Source organism: Syngnathoides biaculeatus, chromosome 6 (genome assembly GCF_019802595.1).
Source record: "Syngnathoides biaculeatus isolate LvHL_M chromosome 6, ASM1980259v1, whole genome shotgun sequence".
NCBI classification, from domain to species: domain Eukaryota; kingdom Metazoa; phylum Chordata; class Actinopteri; order Syngnathiformes; family Syngnathidae; genus Syngnathoides; species Syngnathoides biaculeatus.
In genome coordinates this window covers 24175786-24195404 of record NC_084645.1, presented here as the reverse complement: position 1 = coordinate 24195404, position 19619 = coordinate 24175786, and the positions used below count along the sequence as shown (strand labels likewise).

The following is a 19619-nucleotide window of genomic DNA, read 5'->3' as shown; positions in this document are numbered from 1 at the left end:
AAGAGCAACATAATGACATACTTCCCCAAAGCCACCAGGGACAACCTTGAAAATGTAGACAGCGTCACATTTAAATTTTTCCAAACACGATACATGTATTTCTTCTCACATGTCTTGTTGCATGTTACCTGAAACCCACAAAACACTTCACGGAAAAAGTTGCTAGTGTGCTCCAGTTTATTTTGTCCTCTTCGTGGTATTTCCTGAATGTTGCAGTCGTCTACTGCATAAAAGGAATGACAATCCCTTAGAAGGAAAACATGTAATCAGTCTGTATCGGCTGTATCTTAATTTTATATTAAACGAGTCGACTCTGTGAATAAATCTACTTGTGTTGCCAGGATCAAACGTGAAACTTCATGTCATTCAACTAATCAGTGATTCGGAGAATGAATCCCTTAGGATGGCCATTAGACTCAATTTCTTTGATTGGCTGGACGGAACAGGGGCGGATAATCTCTCTCGGAACATAAGGAAACTCCGGTTAGCAGTATTGAGCAGATTAGCACCGCTCAATGCCACGCAACAGAATTCTTCATGCATCAAGCTGAATACACAACAAAAAGACGCATCAAGCACATACCCGATTTCGCCTGATTGCTGGAGTAAATTCATGTCAGTTGTGTTATTCATCAAGGGTTTATGGGCAACGTATGCCAAAAGTGTTGGAATACTGAGGCTAATTCCGAATGATTGTATTTCTGCAATGACTGATTGATTTTTCCATTATTTTTCAGCTTCATAATTGTTTGTTCTTCAACCACAAACAATGCTATGGTTTTAAGTAGTTTTAATGTAGTCATTACTGTAATACCCAAATCTGGAACTCAGCGTAGACATTGAGGGCTACTTATCGTTTGAATAATACATGTAACGGTTCTGCAGGTCAATGAACAGGTGAAACATTTTCAGACGGGTGCTTCTGCGGCTTGCTCGGCACAATCCGATATTGTGTGCAGTCGTCAAACCTCGGGAAAACCATGCGCAACAATCCAGTGATGCATGCAACTGTTTTTAACCGGTACAAACAAAATTACCTTGTTCCGCTTGCCAAGGGGGCTCATTTAAGATTTAAAACGACAGCGCTGTTCTTTTTGGAACTGTGGCCTGTCCTAGACAACGTCTCAAGAAACAGGATGTGTCTGGCTGTTCGGTCCTGAAGCTCTTCATTTAAAAAGTCAAAGAACGAGTTCCTCCAGATGCCTTCTCAGCCCAATTCTATGTGACATCCCCTTGAAAAACTGTCATTTTAAAAGGCTTTGAGCAATTTAAAAGTCCTCCTTTCCAAAGTCTACTACATTTCATTCATAAGTGTTATACAGTGAAGAAAATAAGTATTTGAACACCCTGCTATATTGCAAGTTCTCCCACTTAGAAATCATGGAGGTGTCTGAAATTTTCATCGTAGGTGCATGTCCACATTGAGACAGATCTAAGAAAAAAATGCAGAAATCACAATGTATGATTTTTTTAACCATTTACTTGTGTGATACAGGTGAAAATAAATATTTGAAAACCTGTCATCAACTAGAATTCTGACCCTCAAAGTCCTGTTAGTCCGCCTTTATAAGTCCACCTCTGTGGGTGGTGGCTGGGTCTTTCAACATGACAATGACCCAAAGCATACACCCAGGAAAACCAAGGAGTGGCTCCGTAAGAAGCATATCAAGGTTCTGGCGTGGCCTAAATATATACATAATATCATATACATAAATCCAATAGAAAATATTTGGCGGGAGCTGAAACTCAGTGTTTCTCAGCGACAGCCCAGAAACCTGTCTGATGTAGAGAAGATCTGTGTGCAGGAGTGGGCCAAAATCCCTCCTGCAGTGTGTGCAAACCTGGTGAACAATTACAGGAAATGTTTGACGTCTGTAATTGCAAACAAAGGCTACTGCACCAAATATTAACATTGGTTCTCTCAGGTGTTCAAATACTTATTTGCAGCTGTATCACACAAATAAATCATTAAAAAAAAAAAATCATATACTGTGATTTCTGGATTTTTCTTTTCAGACTATCTCAGAGTGGACATGCACCTACGATGAAAATTTCAGACCCCTCCCTGATTTCTAAGTGGGAGAACTTGCAATATAGCAGGGTGTTCAAATACTTATTTTCTTCACTGTATATTCATTATGTCCTATGGGCGCATCTGTGGAGCTATTAATAGACCTAAATTCACACCTACGGACAATTTAGAGTCTTCAACGAACCAAACTTTTGGAATGTCAAACGTTCGCCCAACAGAGAGCCGAACCTAGATATCCTCTTCTCAGGTGTTCGCAGCTGTATCACGCAAATAAATTGTTAAAAAAAAAAAAAGAAAAAATCTTCAAAATCAATGTGATTTCTGGATTTTTCTTTTTAGATTATCTCTCTCACAGTGGACAGGCATCTACGATGAAAATTTCAGACACTTCCATGATTTCTAAGTGGGAGAACTTGCAATATAGCATGGTGTTCAAATACTTGTTTTCTTCACTGTATGACAGAAACCGAGATAAATGGGTGGGTTCAAACAAAAGATGTGATCGCCGTTGCGTACCAAAATGTACACACCTGGAAATAAAATATCGATCAATATGTTGTGGCAATACAGGATATATTTTAGTCAGTTTGTGTCTTGGGGAGGGAGTAGTTTTTACTTTTGGTCTCCAGCGGAAAAAGCTTGGGGTCTGAGAAGCTTTTGTTTTCAATTATTTGTTGACCGCGAGTTTGTAGTGGTTATCCCCATTGGCTCGTCTGAGGTGAGTATCGACCCCAGCGCTGGGCTTTGTTTCCTTCTTGAGTCGAGGCGACCGCTACGCTGCCTGAGTGGATCTCTCACCTCCAACGGTGAATGAAATGGACATTCTTTACTTTGCCTTTGGCCAGTGTTCAATGGACAGCCACTATTGATAGGCTCTCAGTGAATTTCAGCACTGCGCTCCCGCGGGCTCGGCTTCAACAAAGGCTCGTCGATTGTAAGCCAGGTAAAGCGAGCGAAAAGCCACCTTGCTACAAAACGCACAACTTGACTAAATATAGAACATGCATCCATTGCCGTATGAAAGAGGACATACTATTGTGCACATGCCATCTGCGCATATGGCTCGTCTTTTTCCAACCATCTAATTACTCATACGCGTGTGGCACTTCCATCAGCACAGGTAATAGCGTGGTGGCAAGATAAAGAGGTTTGTCTAGCCGATGATGGATGAAAGCCTCTGGACAAGGATGATGTGGATCACCGGGCGCGTCCTGACAACCGATGTTTGAAAGGAACAGCTAAATGAATGTCGCAATGTTTCATTTAGCAAGGCGACTAAATCTCGCTCAGTCAAGAAGGTGAAAGCATATTTACATTTATACATGTGACAAGGCTGACAGGAATATTATAAACTCAGAGACTGGAGACTATTTTCTTGTCTGCATTAGGGCGATTTAGTTTTTTTAACTACGAGATTATGAAAGGTCTGGTAGAAGAACCGTAGCGCTATTAGAACGGAAGAATAACAGTAAGGCCATTCAATTTGATAAAGTAACACATTTTGCAATATTAATTTTTTTTTTGCTGTTCCCAAAAAAACGGAAAAAAACATATTTGCTTTCGGATAATTGCCGCAGTAAAGTGTTTTCCTTTTGGTATACTGCGAACTTTTGCCAGCCTGCTTATCTCGGAACATCCATCTTTTATACTGCTTACGCGTAATTACGTGACATTAAGAAATGCCCTAATAAGAGGATATTTGCTACAAATGAAATAGAGAAGTTTCAGCAGTCACTCAGAGGCAAAGAGCTGCGTTATTTGTAATTACTTTGTTGTCGGAACAACACTCCGTGCTTTATCATCTAAATGCAAATTGCATGTAAAACGAATCGTGTGTGCTAACTTGGGGGGAACGCGACAGAAACTCTGTCATTCTTAGTATTTTGCCACTTTTCTTTTCACACCCACAAGTATGGCGCGTAGTTGCTGAGGGAACTTTTTTTGTTTGTTTGGACGCATAATGGAGTTTTAGGTACGCTATAAAATGTGTGAACTTGAGGCGCAAACGCCTCAGATTCAAACTCGTGACCCTTGTCTCACTTGCACATTAAACGGGAAAGTCTGCATCAGGAATTCAGACTTTTGTCCAAATGTTTCGGTTTGACCAAGTAAGCGAGTGACCTCTTGCGATACTTCAAACAATGAGAATAGAAGAACTTTAGTTTATTAGTTTCAGAGAATCAGGGATGAGAATGACCAGTGTGGAAAAACACTGAAAATGCCTGCCTTCGGGGGGGGGGGGCTTTAAAGGGGGGTGCCCCACCCTTTGGGCATGCATTTTTTTATTTTTTTTTTAAATACACTGTTAAATGGTGATCTCTGGTTACTTCTAACAGTGTAAATACAGGGAAATAATAACATTTTGAAAACTTAAAATATGAGTCCAAACAACCAAAACAATTTTGCCAAACTTCAAACATAAAAATGTAGATTGAGTGAAATTTATATTAAATAGGCTACTGCACTTACGAGTTATACTTCAGAAGTACATAAGTAATTTGTTTATATAAGAAATCACGAAATATAAAAGTGAGCGATAATATGCGTGCTCGTATTAACAGTTGTCAATTATATATTATTTGAGAAATTTACAGCCAATTTACCTTTGCGTTTCCCGATTTGGATATGCTCCCGGGTATTTTTTGCTCCACGGCTTCCATAATTGATCATATCGGAACACAGAGTGCACAGCGCTTTGCCGGGAACGTCCCCTTTTTCTGTGTGTTCGGTTAGACATGTTGATACCGTTTTTGTTACACCTTTTTCAAGCCCTGCCCATCTGAAAGAGTTCAATTTCCCCAGCACCATCTTCATCTTTTCGCTGCAAGACCTTCGTCATAGTGCCAAACGTGCGGACTGCTCGATAACAAATGCGTACGTATGTCGAAAAGTTATAACTTTCCCGTAGTAAACGGAATCCTTCTCTATGAAATGTGAACATCAGAGTGAAAATACCAACGGAATAGCGCCAAAATCCTGCCGGAAATCGGAATGTTGTCGTTATTATAAACACCAATTTTAATGTAAACAGATAGCAATGCCGTATTCTGCTATCACAGCTGTGACTAATTTTACGACAAGCGTTGCCAATGGATCCTGGCGGCCGGTCTTGATCACAGCCTCGCCCCGCGTCAAGCCGTACCCTAAAAAAAAAAAATTGTCAACGGATTTACACGTTTCACAAAAATCACAATTTCAGATGAACAAAACTCGGAATTTTTTGCTCGTATAGAGCAAGAATACAATGAAAATAAACAATTTAGGAAACTCAGTACGTCGCAAGCATCTTGGGAAATTTTGGAAATCTTGCTCATATTCAGCGAAAATCACTGTGCATTTGGGAGAACGCTTTTTGGTTTTGTGTGGGTTACACTTTCTGCATATTCCCTAGCTTGTTTTTAATGTCCAAACAAAGAAAATGTTGGAACAGCCTTCTGGAACAAAATTTGGTTAAATTCCCGGGGCGGTAAGTATTTATAACAGGGTTGAGGATAATGTGTCTGTATTAAAGAGATTCTTCATTGTATCTCTCTCTGAAACAAGCCTTTTCCAGCTGCGATAAGACTCCTTTCTAAAATAGTACCTTTGGATTGTGACTTCCCCACCCTGTTCTCGAGTTATTTTAGAATGAGGGCGAATGTGGCTACGCCAACTCACAAATGCTGCAAAGTAGAATTAAATCGGCAACTTCCGCCTTTCGATAGAGATCTTTAAAGAGCACTGTCATTTATTGAAATGATTTTTTTTTTCCTCCAGCAAAAGGTGAAACGTGTCACCTTAGATTCAAGCGGTGGGATTGCTTCCCCGGCAACGTCTGCACTGAGGACATCTGCCGCAGCAGACGTCGGTTTGCGTCGCCATGACGCACCTCAAAGCCCGCTGCAGCATGCGCGGCGGCCACTTTGTCAGCGAGTCGTTTGGCGGGGCAGCGCCGACTTCCCCGCCACATCTTTAAACCATTAACTATACACAAGCCCAGAGAAAGCGGTGTTTAAGTTGAAATGGGTGTTCTGTGATGAAGCCTCGTAATTCATGTGCAGGAATGGAAGGATTCCACAAGGCGGACGGCACCGAACGGTGGAAAAAGTGAACGGGGTTGTTGCTTTTGGAAAATCCTTGTGTGTATGAGTGTGCAAGATACTCCGTAAAGCTATAATTACCATTGGAACTCAAAGAGAGGCTGTTCCAGGAGGCTCCACCAATGATTTCCAATTAATTTTCTCCATAGGAAATCATGAAAATGGAATCAATTCCTTTCATGCACCCGACATTTTCACCATAAAACTTAAATATAATACAGATTCACTGATTGATTACTTGATTGACTGATTCATTGATCTATTTTATATATTGATTTAGTCAAAAACTTCACGGGTTGCATGTTTGAAGTACTAGTTCAGCATCGTTTGTCTCATCTCACGTTGAATTCCTCATTGGCTTTTGAACCATTGTTCCATTAGAGTACCATTAGCCCCAACGGAAGCAGACTATGACAAATGATTGTCACCACATTTTTATGTGGATCCTTGCCAGACCTGAATGGCTTCTTCCTTGGTACCCGTGTGAAAAGTATCGTGGAAATTGGGCGTGTAGTTTAAGCAAAATCCTTCTAAGTCACAAAAAACAGTGATCAAAGTCATTATTACATTGGGTAAAAAACAAAATTGCAATATAGAGAAAGCTTTTAAAAAAGAGGCTCTGTTCAGACAAACATTGGGTTTGGTCTTACGAAGAGGAACCAAAACATGCTTATTACACATTTCCACTATGTTGCATTTTGTATGCGGTTTATCGGAGTACTGTATGAGAATGAGCAGTCAGCACTGGGCTTGTTTCCCAAATGAGACTCGGGCTGATGTGTGGGTGGGGAAGGGTGGGCCCCCTCAACAGTAGCTTGGTGGAAAAACCCTCCAGACAGCATCAGACGGCGGGCTGACTCAGCTAGCAGGAGAAATGACCATCAATTGCTACACTATATAAGTCTACTGCATGAATTGTGCGCGTTAATATGTGCAAGATTGAATGTGAGTATTTATGTCTGCAGCTTGTACAAGTTGGAATGGTTTGGAGTAAAGGAAAGATTGGAGAGCAGCATCTGGATAATGGATTATTCTAGCCCTGTGTGTGTGGTGTCTCGAGAGAAGGATTGAGGTGGTGAACGCGAGGGCGGGTAGAAGGTATGGGGGAATCAGTCTGGACTGGAACGGGTCAGTCAGTCTGCTGGTGTGTACCTTCAGCTGGTTCTCATTATGGGGTTAATGTGACGCTCTGATCTTGAACACACACTGGCTTTGCAGGCCCTGCTTAAAGTCAGACGTGTTTTTTGGGTGGGGGAGGCCCGTTCACAGAAGCTTCTGTATCACTGAGAAATTTACAGAAAGGCCTCACTGTCACCTTAGGTCATGGAAACTTTGGCGATACAACGCTGAAAACTGCGGTGAATCGAAGTGCAAAAATGATGTTGTGACCTACTTCGGGGTTTGCATGTGCAGATTGCTTAGTCATAATACAAAGACTCTTCCAATTCCAAGGATCCTTGAAATGCAGCTTTTTGTCAGGTTTTCGTGACAGAGATTGCGATTATCCTTCAAGGCCAAGATTCGTTGCATGCCACGAGATTTAAAAATTCTATTACACTGTGTCACATTAGTAATGAAAAAATGTAGTCACCTAGAATTGTGACAAGGTTAACGATAGGAACACATGACACTCCGGAACTTTCCACATTTTACAACAGATTTATGGAAAAAAAGTGAAAAAGTGTCCTGATTATTGGTTCATCTCAAAGCCAAATATCAACATTTGTAGATACATGATTGATTCTGTCGATTCATTCATTTTCTATGGCTCTTGTCATCAGAGTCGGACGTGAGCTGGGGCGTATCCGAGCCAACATTGGGCAAGACGCAGTGAAGCGCAGAACACATACAGACAGCAAACGTTCACACTCACATCCGCGGACAATTTAGAGTTCTCACCTAAAATGCAACTTTTTGGAATGTGGGAGGAAGTCGAAGTACCTGGAGAAAACCCACGCAAGCCCAGAGAGAACATGAAAACTCCATCCAGGAAGGTCTGCCTGAGATACAAATCTCGAGCCTGAAAACTGAGGTAGACATCAAACCACTGCAACAATACCACAGAGGGTCAGTTTTCAGATATTTATGCTTAAATTGCCGAGGGCTAGTCATAGTGTCGTAATTACAGCAGCAAAAACAACAGGTCAGGTTTCATGCCTTTGGTTAGTTTCAGGAAGAAAGTGTAATTATGGCGACAACGTTGTCACAGTGATGACAACAAACAAAGGGAGACCGTTTCATTGGATGTTTTCCTGAAAACACCTGAGTCGTGTTTCAATTACAACTAATGTGGTTGGAATAAAAAGAAAAGCACGGCAGTTTGTGTCGTCAGAAGTATATAATTTTGGACAACATGAGACCTAACTACAATTTTGTACAACATGAGCTCGAACGCTAACCCTAACTGTTTATACAGTACCCTAATCCTAATCCCTAACCCTAACACTTTACCCGAAATTCAACCAGATACGCAGAGACCAACCACAGCTGGAAGTCAAAAGGGTGCTGAAAAGAGCGCATTTCTTGGCACAGGAGGCAAACAGGACTATAAACTCACAAGGCACAGGTGGAAATTGTTCCTGAATGAACAAAAAATAATAATAATAATAATAATAGTACAACTGACACCAGCCATTTTTCTTGACATTATGGAATCTGAGTAAGTTATTGAGGAACCTCACACTTTTGAACCATTGTAGGCTGTTAAGTTTAATGTATGGAAGAAAAATATATCAAACCCGCAAGTGTTGATTGAAGCGCCGCTCTGGCGCAGGAGTCGAGGCAAGAGTTTCAAATATTTTAAAACAACAACAAAGACAACGGAATTCCTGATGGGAGATTCTGTGAACAGGACGACGGCGAGTCCGTCTGGGAAAAACCTGCAGTTCCTTCAACATGTGAGTCCAACTGAAACCCAATCTGAGTGCGCATTCGCATACCGTACATAACGGGGAAGTTTCCAGATTCTTTTCCACGAGCTAACGTTCACATAGACGGACAATTTATGGCAGTGTAGTTACATATTGCAACCCCACCCTCACCCAAAAAAAAAAAAAAAAAGCCACTGAAAAGCCAATGTCATGATTGTAATTAGCGGAAGAGTAACAGATGCCCAGACTCTCAAACCATAACTGCCGCTTCTGGGCCAACTGTCACCAAAAGATGAATGGCATTATTGATACAGTATGACACAAATGACTGTAAGCAATGAGTGACGAGTTGCTGGAAATGAATCGGGATCGAAGAGGGGATAAACAAAGCAATGTAACAAGTGCTCCTGGATAAACCATCCATCAAGCCATCCACTTTCTGAGCCTATGCTCACGAGGGTTGCAAGAGTGCTGCAGCCAATACCACCTGTCATCAGGCAGGAGGTAGGGTACACCCTGAACTGGCAACTACGTTCACACCTAGGGACAATTTAGAGGCTCTGATTAATAGATGTTTTCGGGATTTAGCGGAGAACACCCACACAGGCACAAAAGGAATATGCAGGCGGGGCAGGGATTTGAATCCCGGTCCTCAGAACTGCGAGGCCAATCCTCCACAGCTGCGTCACCGTGCCACCGCCTGGATAAACCTTTTAAAATTCTTGTTTTGTTTTGTTTTTATAAGTGAGGCTGTTCCAATAACAAGTCATATGATGAGTTCACTTTAATAATAATAATAATAATCTCAGAGCAGAAATTTGGGAGGTACTTGGAATCCCCAAAGTAGTTTGTCAGTCAAAATAAGGAAATGAAAATGTTTTCCACTAACGCAATGTTACATATTTCACACGAACTAATAATGGGACATGGAAATTATTGAGTATGAAGTTAAGAACACATGATACAAGACTGCTACCTTATCGCAAGCCTGAGACAGAAGTTAGCTTCCTAAAATATTTGACAAATGTGCAGGCTTTTGACTAAATGACCGCAGATGTGATTCATATTTGTAAAATGGAATCAAACTTTTACCACCACTGACATAAAACACATTCATCATGTACAATTTTCAACGGGTAGACATGGAAGAGGATTCTCGCCCAGCTTGACTATGAATACCAGTTTGTAACGCACTGGAATATCTAATCCCCTCGTATATAGCCGTTATATTTCTTTGGATTTGAGATGCGGTAGAGTCTGACGTGATCGCTCCACAACGTTGAGGTTGTGTGAGGGAGAGGAGGTGTGCCAAAAACTGTCGGGATGTTGAAGGGGGTGAGTGCCTGAAACTGTTGGATAAAAGCTGCTTGAGCTGAAGCAAGACAGGCTCGATATTTCAATGTTCCTTATGCAACGTTCAACTGGGAAAGGGATATAAGGTTGATTACGTTAATGGGACCCACCCATGTGGAACTTTGGCGGTTTGACTGCTTCCGCAGCGGGCGCACAGGCCCCGCTTTGTGACCGGTCTAGTCAAAAGTTAAGCACGGCCTCGAACTGGCCACAATGCTTCTGTTCACGCTTGTGTTTGTTTTACAACGTTGTTATGCCGAGTGAGATCATCGGCGTGCTCTCGTAAGTCTTTTTGGTGACGTGCGTGAATAGCCGACAGGCTGCGAGTTGCTCTTCGTGCCTTATTTGGATTTTTGAGACTGTCGCCATTGTACGAACCTCTACGCGCACAGTATTTCTTTGTCGCCAGTCCGCAATGCTAATACGGACCTGACGCGGAAATATTTTCACTGGCACTGTGCTGAAGTCGAATACACAAAACATGACGTTTTCTTTGCAAGTGAGTAGCCTTCATGATAGGATTTTCCATTTTGCCAGACTTAGAAACTAAAGAAGGTTCCCCTCTTCTTCTTTCGCCTCCTTGCTTTTTCAGTTCTTAAGGAGAGTTGGAGTTGCCGATGCATTTTTTTCAGCCGTTCATCGTATGCCATGAGAACAGTAAAACCCGCAGCTCACAACCTAACATTCACTGCCAGGTGACGTTAGCAAGTCACGCGGCACCTCCCCAGGCCTTTTAGAGGCACACGGGGATACGTACAATATAGAGTACTTCACATTCACATTCCAAACTATGGAGAAGCTTTACTCAACGTAACGTGCGTGTCTTTGGAATGTGGGAAGAAATCATACCCACAGAAATTCCACACAGATCTTACAACAGCGATTCCAACCTGAATCTCCTCATAGTGAGGCAGACGTGCCCAGTTCTATCCCTCCAGCTTTGGAGATTCCACTCGATAATATTCAATAAATGAACTCGGTTACAAAGAAAAATCCCTCCCGTATTGTAACTCTTCAAACAAAGTTGGCCTTTTTTCTCCCCCCATTGCTTCTCCAAAGAGAGTGAGCCTTCGAAGAGAGCACAAAGCCATACAAGAGGGATTCTTTCACAAAGTTTTTTTTCCACGCTTTCTCTCCCTCTCTTTCATTCTTTCACACATTCATTTTCTGAAACTCCATTCAATTTGAGCGGTCATAATTTTGGGTTTCGGTCACCATGTACTTCTTGTCACGTTGGGTTTTTAAAAGACAGAAAGCCGAGGAAGTTTAACTGTAGCTTCCCCGCCGTGTCGCCGTGAGCCGGTTCTTTTCGGACTGGACCTCCTGAGGTCTCGCGCCGGTGTCTCACGACCGCGCAGGCGGATCAGGGACGTGAAAAGGTGTCCTGAGTGATGCCGACTTGGCTTTCAGGGGGCTGTGAGAAAAGGCTCGGTGAAGCCCGTAAAAATGCGTCCCCGGCGACTTGTGAAAAGTTGGCGGCGGCAAGAAGGGGTCCATTTTAAGTAGTGCTGTCAAAGAGAGCAGAGTTGTGGTTCTGCTCTCTACTGTAGACTGACTAGAACATTCCGATGCAGTCAAGGTTATCAACGCGCTGCACCAAAACAAGATTTTAAATACTGACCATACTGGTACACGAATCAACCAAATCACTGGGTAGACCTGCACCTTCTTCTCCTTCTTCTTGTCCCGTTAGGGCTCGCCACAGCGTGTCATCTCAGATGAACGAATATTTGTTTGGCACAGTTTTATGCCCTTGCTGACGCAACCCCTCTGCATTTAGCCTGATGACAACAAATCCCAGAGCTCTATCAAACTTCAATTCTTCCTTTCCCAAAATGTTTATTTTTGTGGCTGTCGTTTGTAGTGGCATACGACCGATGATTCTTTGATGCCACCGCAAAGTGGTACCGATGATGGCAAAGGTAGGAAACATGAGGGTAATGTCAGAAAGGGTCAGTTTGGTTGGCACATGAGCAACACAATTAATTAAACAGAAACTTATGTCATGGCATACACAAATTGATCTCAACAATTAATTGCAAAGTGAATAGCATAACGTTGAAAGCATAATGACTAAATGACCTGCATGAAGCAAAATGCTGACCGACAAAGTGAATAATTCTACTTTGTTTTAGTGTATTGGTGAACGTCTCATATAACATGTACGAGAAGTAAGAATGAAAAGAATGGTGCTTCATTATTCACTTTTTTAAAATAGAACAACTTCAGAAGGCAAACCCCATCACAGAATGGATTATGTTGGACTATGATCAGTTAAAGCGAAACGAAAATAGTTTCTGCAAATCCTCACATTTGCAAACGACATGGAATATTTACAGAATTTTTTTTCCAAAAATCGATACTAATGTGCTGCAGTCCACAAACCGTCTAGGGTAAAATAAACGATAGACGCTCTTATGAGTTTGCAAATCATGTTAACGGAGTATTCCATTCCTTAGGAGCCGTAGCAGTGGATGCGCATTCTTCTTAATAACACCCTATCCCTCGTGTAATTACCCAGAAGCCCTTGTGCCCTCGCAGCACAGCCGCAGCCCCAGCAAAGGAAACAAATAAGAAAATATAACCACTATTTATAGGCTTAAGCATGAGGGGGTGGTTTGTTTGGATCCCGGGCATTGTTACCATGGCAAATTTGTGCGGGAGGCACAAGCTCCGGCTGTGCTTGCCACAGAATAACGTTTTTAGGAAAAGCTAAATTCAAAGGACTATGAAAAAAAAAAAAAACACGTGTCCATGACAGGAGACTGAACAGCAACTTTTGGTACAGTCACGAAAATAATTCTTCTGGGCAGTCATTGGCCACCAAACATTATGGTATATCTTCATGTGCGACAGGTGGAATATACTTCAAGCCTTCAAACCATTATTAAAAGAACAGATAGGGTACAACCTCATTCATCTATGTAAACGGGAAAACCAGAAGGAAATCATATCAACTACAACGAAAGATCAGAGTAAATTGACCTTTGAACCTGTGTAAACCAATGGCTAGGTTAAATGCCTAAAGTACCTTTGAGGCAATGCAGGCTAAATAAAAAAAAAAAAAAAAAAAGTTGACTATTTACACAAACACTAGGCTACACTCGTAACATCTGGTGTTTCTCAGACGTTTTTTTTTTTTTTTTTTTGACCAATGCAACGTGACAGAAGAGCTAAACAATCCTTTGTCACTCTCCACCCCACACACACACACACACACACACATAACGTTTCTACAGATAAACACTTTCATACAGCTTAATACACATGCACAGATATATTACACAGACAATTTATTTATTAGAGAGATCTGTCTCAGGCCTGACCCAGCAAAAGCCCGACCCGCACAAATAAGATCTGCATTTCGTCTGCAAAGACTACGGTCATGTCAGATAGTAGAGGGGAAACTTGAACATACATGTAAATTGACAGTCAATAAAAAGTTGGAATCGACCATCAAGACGTGCCTACAATCGATGCCTTCCTATCCATGTGCTCCCTGAGTTCGTCTTACTTTTCTGGACATACATTGCAAGTCCAGAAGAAGATGGAGGAGGCAGAAGAGGCGAGGGATAGAAAACAACGAGGGTTATTCATTAGGTAGTCTAAAAACAGAGAGGAAGACTCCGCATCCTCCGAGTGGATCAAATTATTGCCATCTGCACTGGCCTGAGACCAGTGGCCTACTTTACCTACAATTAAGTAGTGTGAAGTGGCTCTGCAGTTAAACTTTGTATTGAAGTGGCTCGAAATTCTACTTGATTCCCTGGCTCTTGAATGGACAACAACCTATTCCTAGCATGATTCCATAAAACCAAAGGCTCAAGTCCCTGAATCTTGACAACAGTTTCATGTGATACCCCAGAACAAAAGCTCTCTTGCTTCTTTCATCATGCAGATACGACTCCTGGTTTGCATGGACATGAAAATCACTCGCAAAATCCCCGAGAGTTAAAAAAGGCGGATCACTTATACAGATGTGCTTCTCGTGAATGTAGCCCACTCCATGCTGAGCTTAACTTGTCCTAGCGGGAGGGAACAAATGAATTCCAAGTCGAGGTACACCGCGGAAAGTAGCGCTATTGTGTGAATCACGGCAAAATGTGCTCCTCTTCCTCAAGACACTGGGCAAGCAAGATGAATTTCAACCAGAAAATCCCCAGGCGCAATTGTCTTGGCATCAGTCTCTCCTTCAGCGTTTTATCCTTGCACCCAGCGAACAATCCAACAAAAGCTGGGCTTTAAGAAGCACCAAGCTCATTGAGCTTTTCTTTGTTAATGCAATTGCCGAAGAGAAAAAGATTCTTTCCCGTCTATGCTGCATTCTCAGGCAGAGGCTCCTATGCAATTAGCAGAATACATTCATCTGGAGTACTTTCACCTTTGCATCAATTACGGGATATATACACCATGATCGTCTCAGGCACCATGGCTACTGCCTATCCTCTTCTTTTTCTTTCGGCTGTCCTGTTTGGGCTCGCCACAGCGTGTCATCTTTTTCCATCTAAGCCTATCTCATGCATCTTCCTCTCTTAACACCCACTGTCCTCATGTCCGCCCTCACAACATCCATCAACCTTTTCTTTGTTCTTTCGCTCTCTCGCTCTTTTGCCTGGCAGCTCCATCATCAGCACCCTTCTACCAATATACTCAAGTCTCTCGCTTCTGGCCATGTCCAAACCATTGGAGTCTGCTCTCTAAAACCTGGTCTCCAAAACATTCAACTTCACTCCGAGCGAGAACCTCCGCATCTTCATTTCTGCTACCTCCAGTTCTGCTTCCTGTTGTCTCTTCGGAGCCACCGTCTCTAATCCGTACATGACGGGCGGCCTCACCACTCTTTTATAAACTTTGCCCTTCATCCCAGCGGATACTCTTCTGTCGCATAGAACACCAGACCCCTTCCACCAGCTCTTCCATCCCGCTTGGACCCGTTTCTTCCCTTCCTCGGCTACTGCCTATCTGTATACTGATATTTTAACCCATTCATGGGCAGGGTGGCAATTTTTTTTGCCTTATTGAGATAAAAGTCTCCTAAAAGGCCTCAATCAAGGAAATAACACTTATTTTTCGTTTATGGTTAAGTTAAGGGCAAAAAAGATGTACCCTCTCGTGGGCATCGGCCCAAAACTGGGATGGGTCTGTTATCAGTTCTGTGAAGTTGTACATACTAGAGATACGTTTATTAATTATTTGTTATTCTAGAACAACACTTGCACATTAATAATACTGATGGATTAGCATTTTGAAGACAAACTTGGCTGCATACTGACCTTTTTCCCTTTCTTCTCTCGGAAAACGCTCCATGTGTACTTGAGGCAGCCATGTTGGGTCAGGAAGTAAAGGGAAATAAATCCGTGCTAACTTTGACCGATGAGTATCCTCTCCTGATACCAAATTATGGCTTCAGATTAAAACACTTAAATATTTTGATATACTGAAGGATATAACGCATGAAAATCATGATGTCCCAAAAATGGGACGCTCCCCGCAAAATGAATGCTCTACGGGAAGTATTTTAGTGCTCTGGTCTAAGCAATAAAGGTATTTACTGTTATCTTGTGACATCTTCATGTTGAAATGAGCCAATATGAGTTAAGGAGCTTCACTTGATAGTTATGCTTTGCCAATGGGCAATTATAAATAAACCTTTTTCGGGGCATTCAATTATTATCATATTTTGGCTCTTGTGGCAGAGCTTACTCTCAATCCCTAGCAAATTAAATGTACTGTACATCACAGAGCTCATTTCCCTGCATTCTCTAAGAATTAAGATCACATTATAGTTTTGCAGAAGCAATCCAAAAAAATTGTAGCGGTGTTACAATACAACAAAAAGGACGTTGTTCTCAGCTTGTAACAATAAGCCAGTAAAACGTTTCCACAAAGCACCGCATTGATGGTTGCTTACCTTGAAAAGAACCTCTATAGCATGAGTATTTTGACATAAAATGAACACCTTATCCAAGCCTGTTATGCAATGTTCACTGCACTTGGCACCTACAATTTCCTACAAGATCAATTATCTACCTACCTACACACACAGTTGATTAAAAAAAGTCAGATCAGCTTTCATGTTTGCCTTATTCGCCTCCGTAGCAAAGTTGTACCAAGTGCGGAAGTACAAATTGTCAACGTGAACTTTATTATCCTTCCACTCTTTGAGCATATTTTACACTTTTAATGTACGATAGTGTGAACAATACAAAATCGACAACACGAGCAATTTTTGACAAGCTCGTCAGCTATGGACAGATATCGGCTGGGTTTTTTTGTGGTTTGTTTTTGGGGTTTGCACTGGGCCCAAGCCTTTCATAATCATAATGTTTCACTCATTAGTAGTAGGGTTTGATAAATATCCCATATCTAATGTGACAAAAGTGATGTGGTGATATGGTAAAGAAGTCAACAAATGTATACGCCAAACACAACAGAACTCCGTAATCAGCAGCAATTATCAAAACCGTTTTTGGGGAATTTCTCAGTTTAAATGTTTACTCGTTGAATCATTGATGGCAGTTGAACATGTGGTACCATTTTTGTGTTGTTATATGTTGCCTTGGATATTTACTTTAGGGAGGTAACGTTCATTTTCCTTGGCTGCTTGAGCTTTGCTTCTGTGCAACAATGCATGATGGAGAGACCGCGTGTGTGTTTGGCTCAGTGCTGAGTCCGCGCAACGCAGCCTTGGAAGCACAAACCGATGCCTCTTAGTCAAATCTCCCAAGCATAGGCGTGACGACAGAGGCTTTTGCTTCCGTCCTTGCTGACAGCGGATGAAACCGATTGTCCTGGTTTATATTTACTCGCCTGATTGGGGAGGGTTCACTGTAAGGATGAGAGAATAAAAGGGAAAGTGCAACCATAAGTTGTTTGGAGTTGGCAACAGTGTTGGGAGCAAGAAAAAAAAAAAAAAAATCTGCAAAAAAACGTGATTACATTATTTTTGTAATGCATGAACACAGTTTCTGTGTAAATACGGGCTTCCTGCTGTCCAACTGGAGCATCATTAACCCCTTCAATGCTGCCTTCAAGGCAAATTAGTGAATCACTACAGTATTTATACTTCAATTGTGTGCGAGGAAGCCCACTCATCCAGAGAAAGCCTACACCTCCACAGGGAGTTAAGACCTGAGCAGATATGGACCCAGAACCGCTTGACTGAGGCTAATCACTATGACACGATGCTGCCTAGAAACAGTAATATTGTATCTGCTGTAATTTATGCTTTCCATTAAAAGACACGCTCCCAAAAATCGACCAAATTTTTTGTCGATTCCTTTCAGTCTGTCTCGTTAAAGGTCGCCACAGCGTGTCATCTTTTTCCAGCTAGGCCTATCTCGTGCATCTTCCTCTTTAACATCCACAGTCCTCATGTCTTCCCTCACCACATCCATCCACCTTTTCTTTGGTCTTCCTCGCTCTTTTGCCTGGCGACTCCATCCTCAGCACCCTTCTACCAATATATTCACTCCCTTGCCTCTGGAAATGTCCAAACCATCGAAGTCTGTTCTCTCGAATCCTGTCTCCAAAACATCCAACTTTGGCTGTCCCTCTAATGACCTAATTTCTAATCCTATCCGACCTGCTCACTCCGGGTGAGAACCTCAACGGCTTCATTTCTGCCATCTCCACTTCTGCTTCCTGTTGTCTTTTCAGTGCCTCCGTCAGTTTGTTTGTTTTTTTTTTTTTTTTAAGCAGCTGAGTGAGCAGTCTTTTTAATCAACATTTCTTATCTTGGGTACAAATGGTATAACAAACACTGGTGGGTGTTTCTGCTGTCCAGTGGATCACAATACCCTGTCACTATGGGCATCTCGTGAGGAGGCCATTTTTCTCAGATGAACATAAAAGATTTACTGCCATACATATAAATTTGTAACACTGGACATTACATATCATATTGGTGTGAAATGTTTTTCACAACAACCAGGTACCGGATATAAGGTAATGTGAAATGGTTTTTTTTATGTTCCTTATACCTTGACTATGTCTAACAAACTATCCAGTTTTGGAAATTTTGGGAGGAAAAAAATGTGCTTTATACATGAGGAATTACAGTACATTCAAAAGCCAGTAACTAGTAGTATATAACATTACAATTTTGAGCCAACTGTTGGGCCTCAATTCGCTGATTTATATTCTCCCACATCAGTCTAATTATAGAGCGAATGTTTAGAATCTCAGTTTCTCGACTTTTGTTTTATGATATAATCATTCAACATGAAGTTTGTTTGTTAAAAATGTACTCGACGGTAGCATCCCCACTATTTTGTTTATTTTAAAGGGATATTCTCACGGGGTAGTCCTTCAAGTCGACAACGTGTTTCTCGCATTGCGTCACGATTTCAAAATCATCTTCAGTGTGTCGCGAAAAGCTTCTGCGTGGAGAGCTGTCACTTGGTTTATGGAAAGCCCCCAGCTCCGTAGATCTTTGAGAGGTTCAGGGGAAACCCAGGTCGCGGAAATGGTGGTCTTTGGCTTTGATCCAGCCTAATCCTGACCATGCAATGGGAAATAATTGACTGCTTCCACGGCTTCCTGCGTTTGCTTAGGGACTTTAAGAGCAGAATCAAAGGTGGAATTTGCATACCATTGTAAACATCAACCCGAGAATGTATGCCCTCGAAAAGGTTTATGACTGATATCTTCCTGATAAAATATTTAAGCGCAAGTAGCTTCTCTGGAGCAGGTCGCTCGGCAGTAAACAATAGTGATGCTGTAATGTATTGGAACAAATACTGCCTTTGCAAGTTTAACAGGGTTTGATTGATTGGTGGATAGATTATAGAAGTAATGAGAAAATGTCTTCTCCTTTTACGTGAATCCTTTTGTAGCTTTAAATGAAAAAAATGTAACTTCTTCATTCACAGAATCCTACTTTGGGGACAGCTTTTGCAGTATCCAAACCTTCCAAGATGTCTCCAGCTTCCATGTGACACTACAAATGAAGACAAGTCGAAGAAGCGGCCTCCTACTCCTGGCTGCTGGAATTGAGGATTACCTTTTCATTGAACTCCTAAATGGCAAAATACAGGCAAGTAGATTACCTGGAGGAGATGGAAATGTAACAACTACAATTTTCGAAAGCAGAGACAAAGGGCAGCATTGTCACTGTGCTCTGGGAGTATAGTGGTACACGTTGGTACTTTTAATGCAGCTATTGTGGGCTTGAATTTAGGCCGTTGAAGCTTTCCAGTGCAAATTTATTGACGGCTTGTTTGCGGAAGAGCATTCATACAAAAATTGAGCCAAAGGAAATATTTAATTTGGAAAAACCTGTCT

General features: G+C 41.8%; 1 protein-coding gene and 1 long non-coding RNA gene across 6 annotated transcripts in view; one reads left to right on the top strand and one right to left on the bottom strand.

Moving 5' to 3' along the window:
- Positions 1 to 19619, top strand: part of cspg4 (chondroitin sulfate proteoglycan 4) — a 78590-nt gene that overhangs the window by 29316 nt on the left and 29655 nt on the right. The window contains exon 2 of the mRNA XM_061822042.1: positions 19208 to 19371. Within this exon, the coding sequence (XP_061678026.1) occupies positions 19208 to 19371 (164 nt within the window). The remainder of the gene's footprint in view (positions 1 to 19207; positions 19372 to 19619) is intronic.
- The window catches only part of LOC133501893 (uncharacterized), a 207149-nt gene that overhangs the window by 169395 nt on the left and 18135 nt on the right, over positions 1 to 19619 (bottom strand). The gene's annotated exons all lie outside the window — the stretch shown is intronic.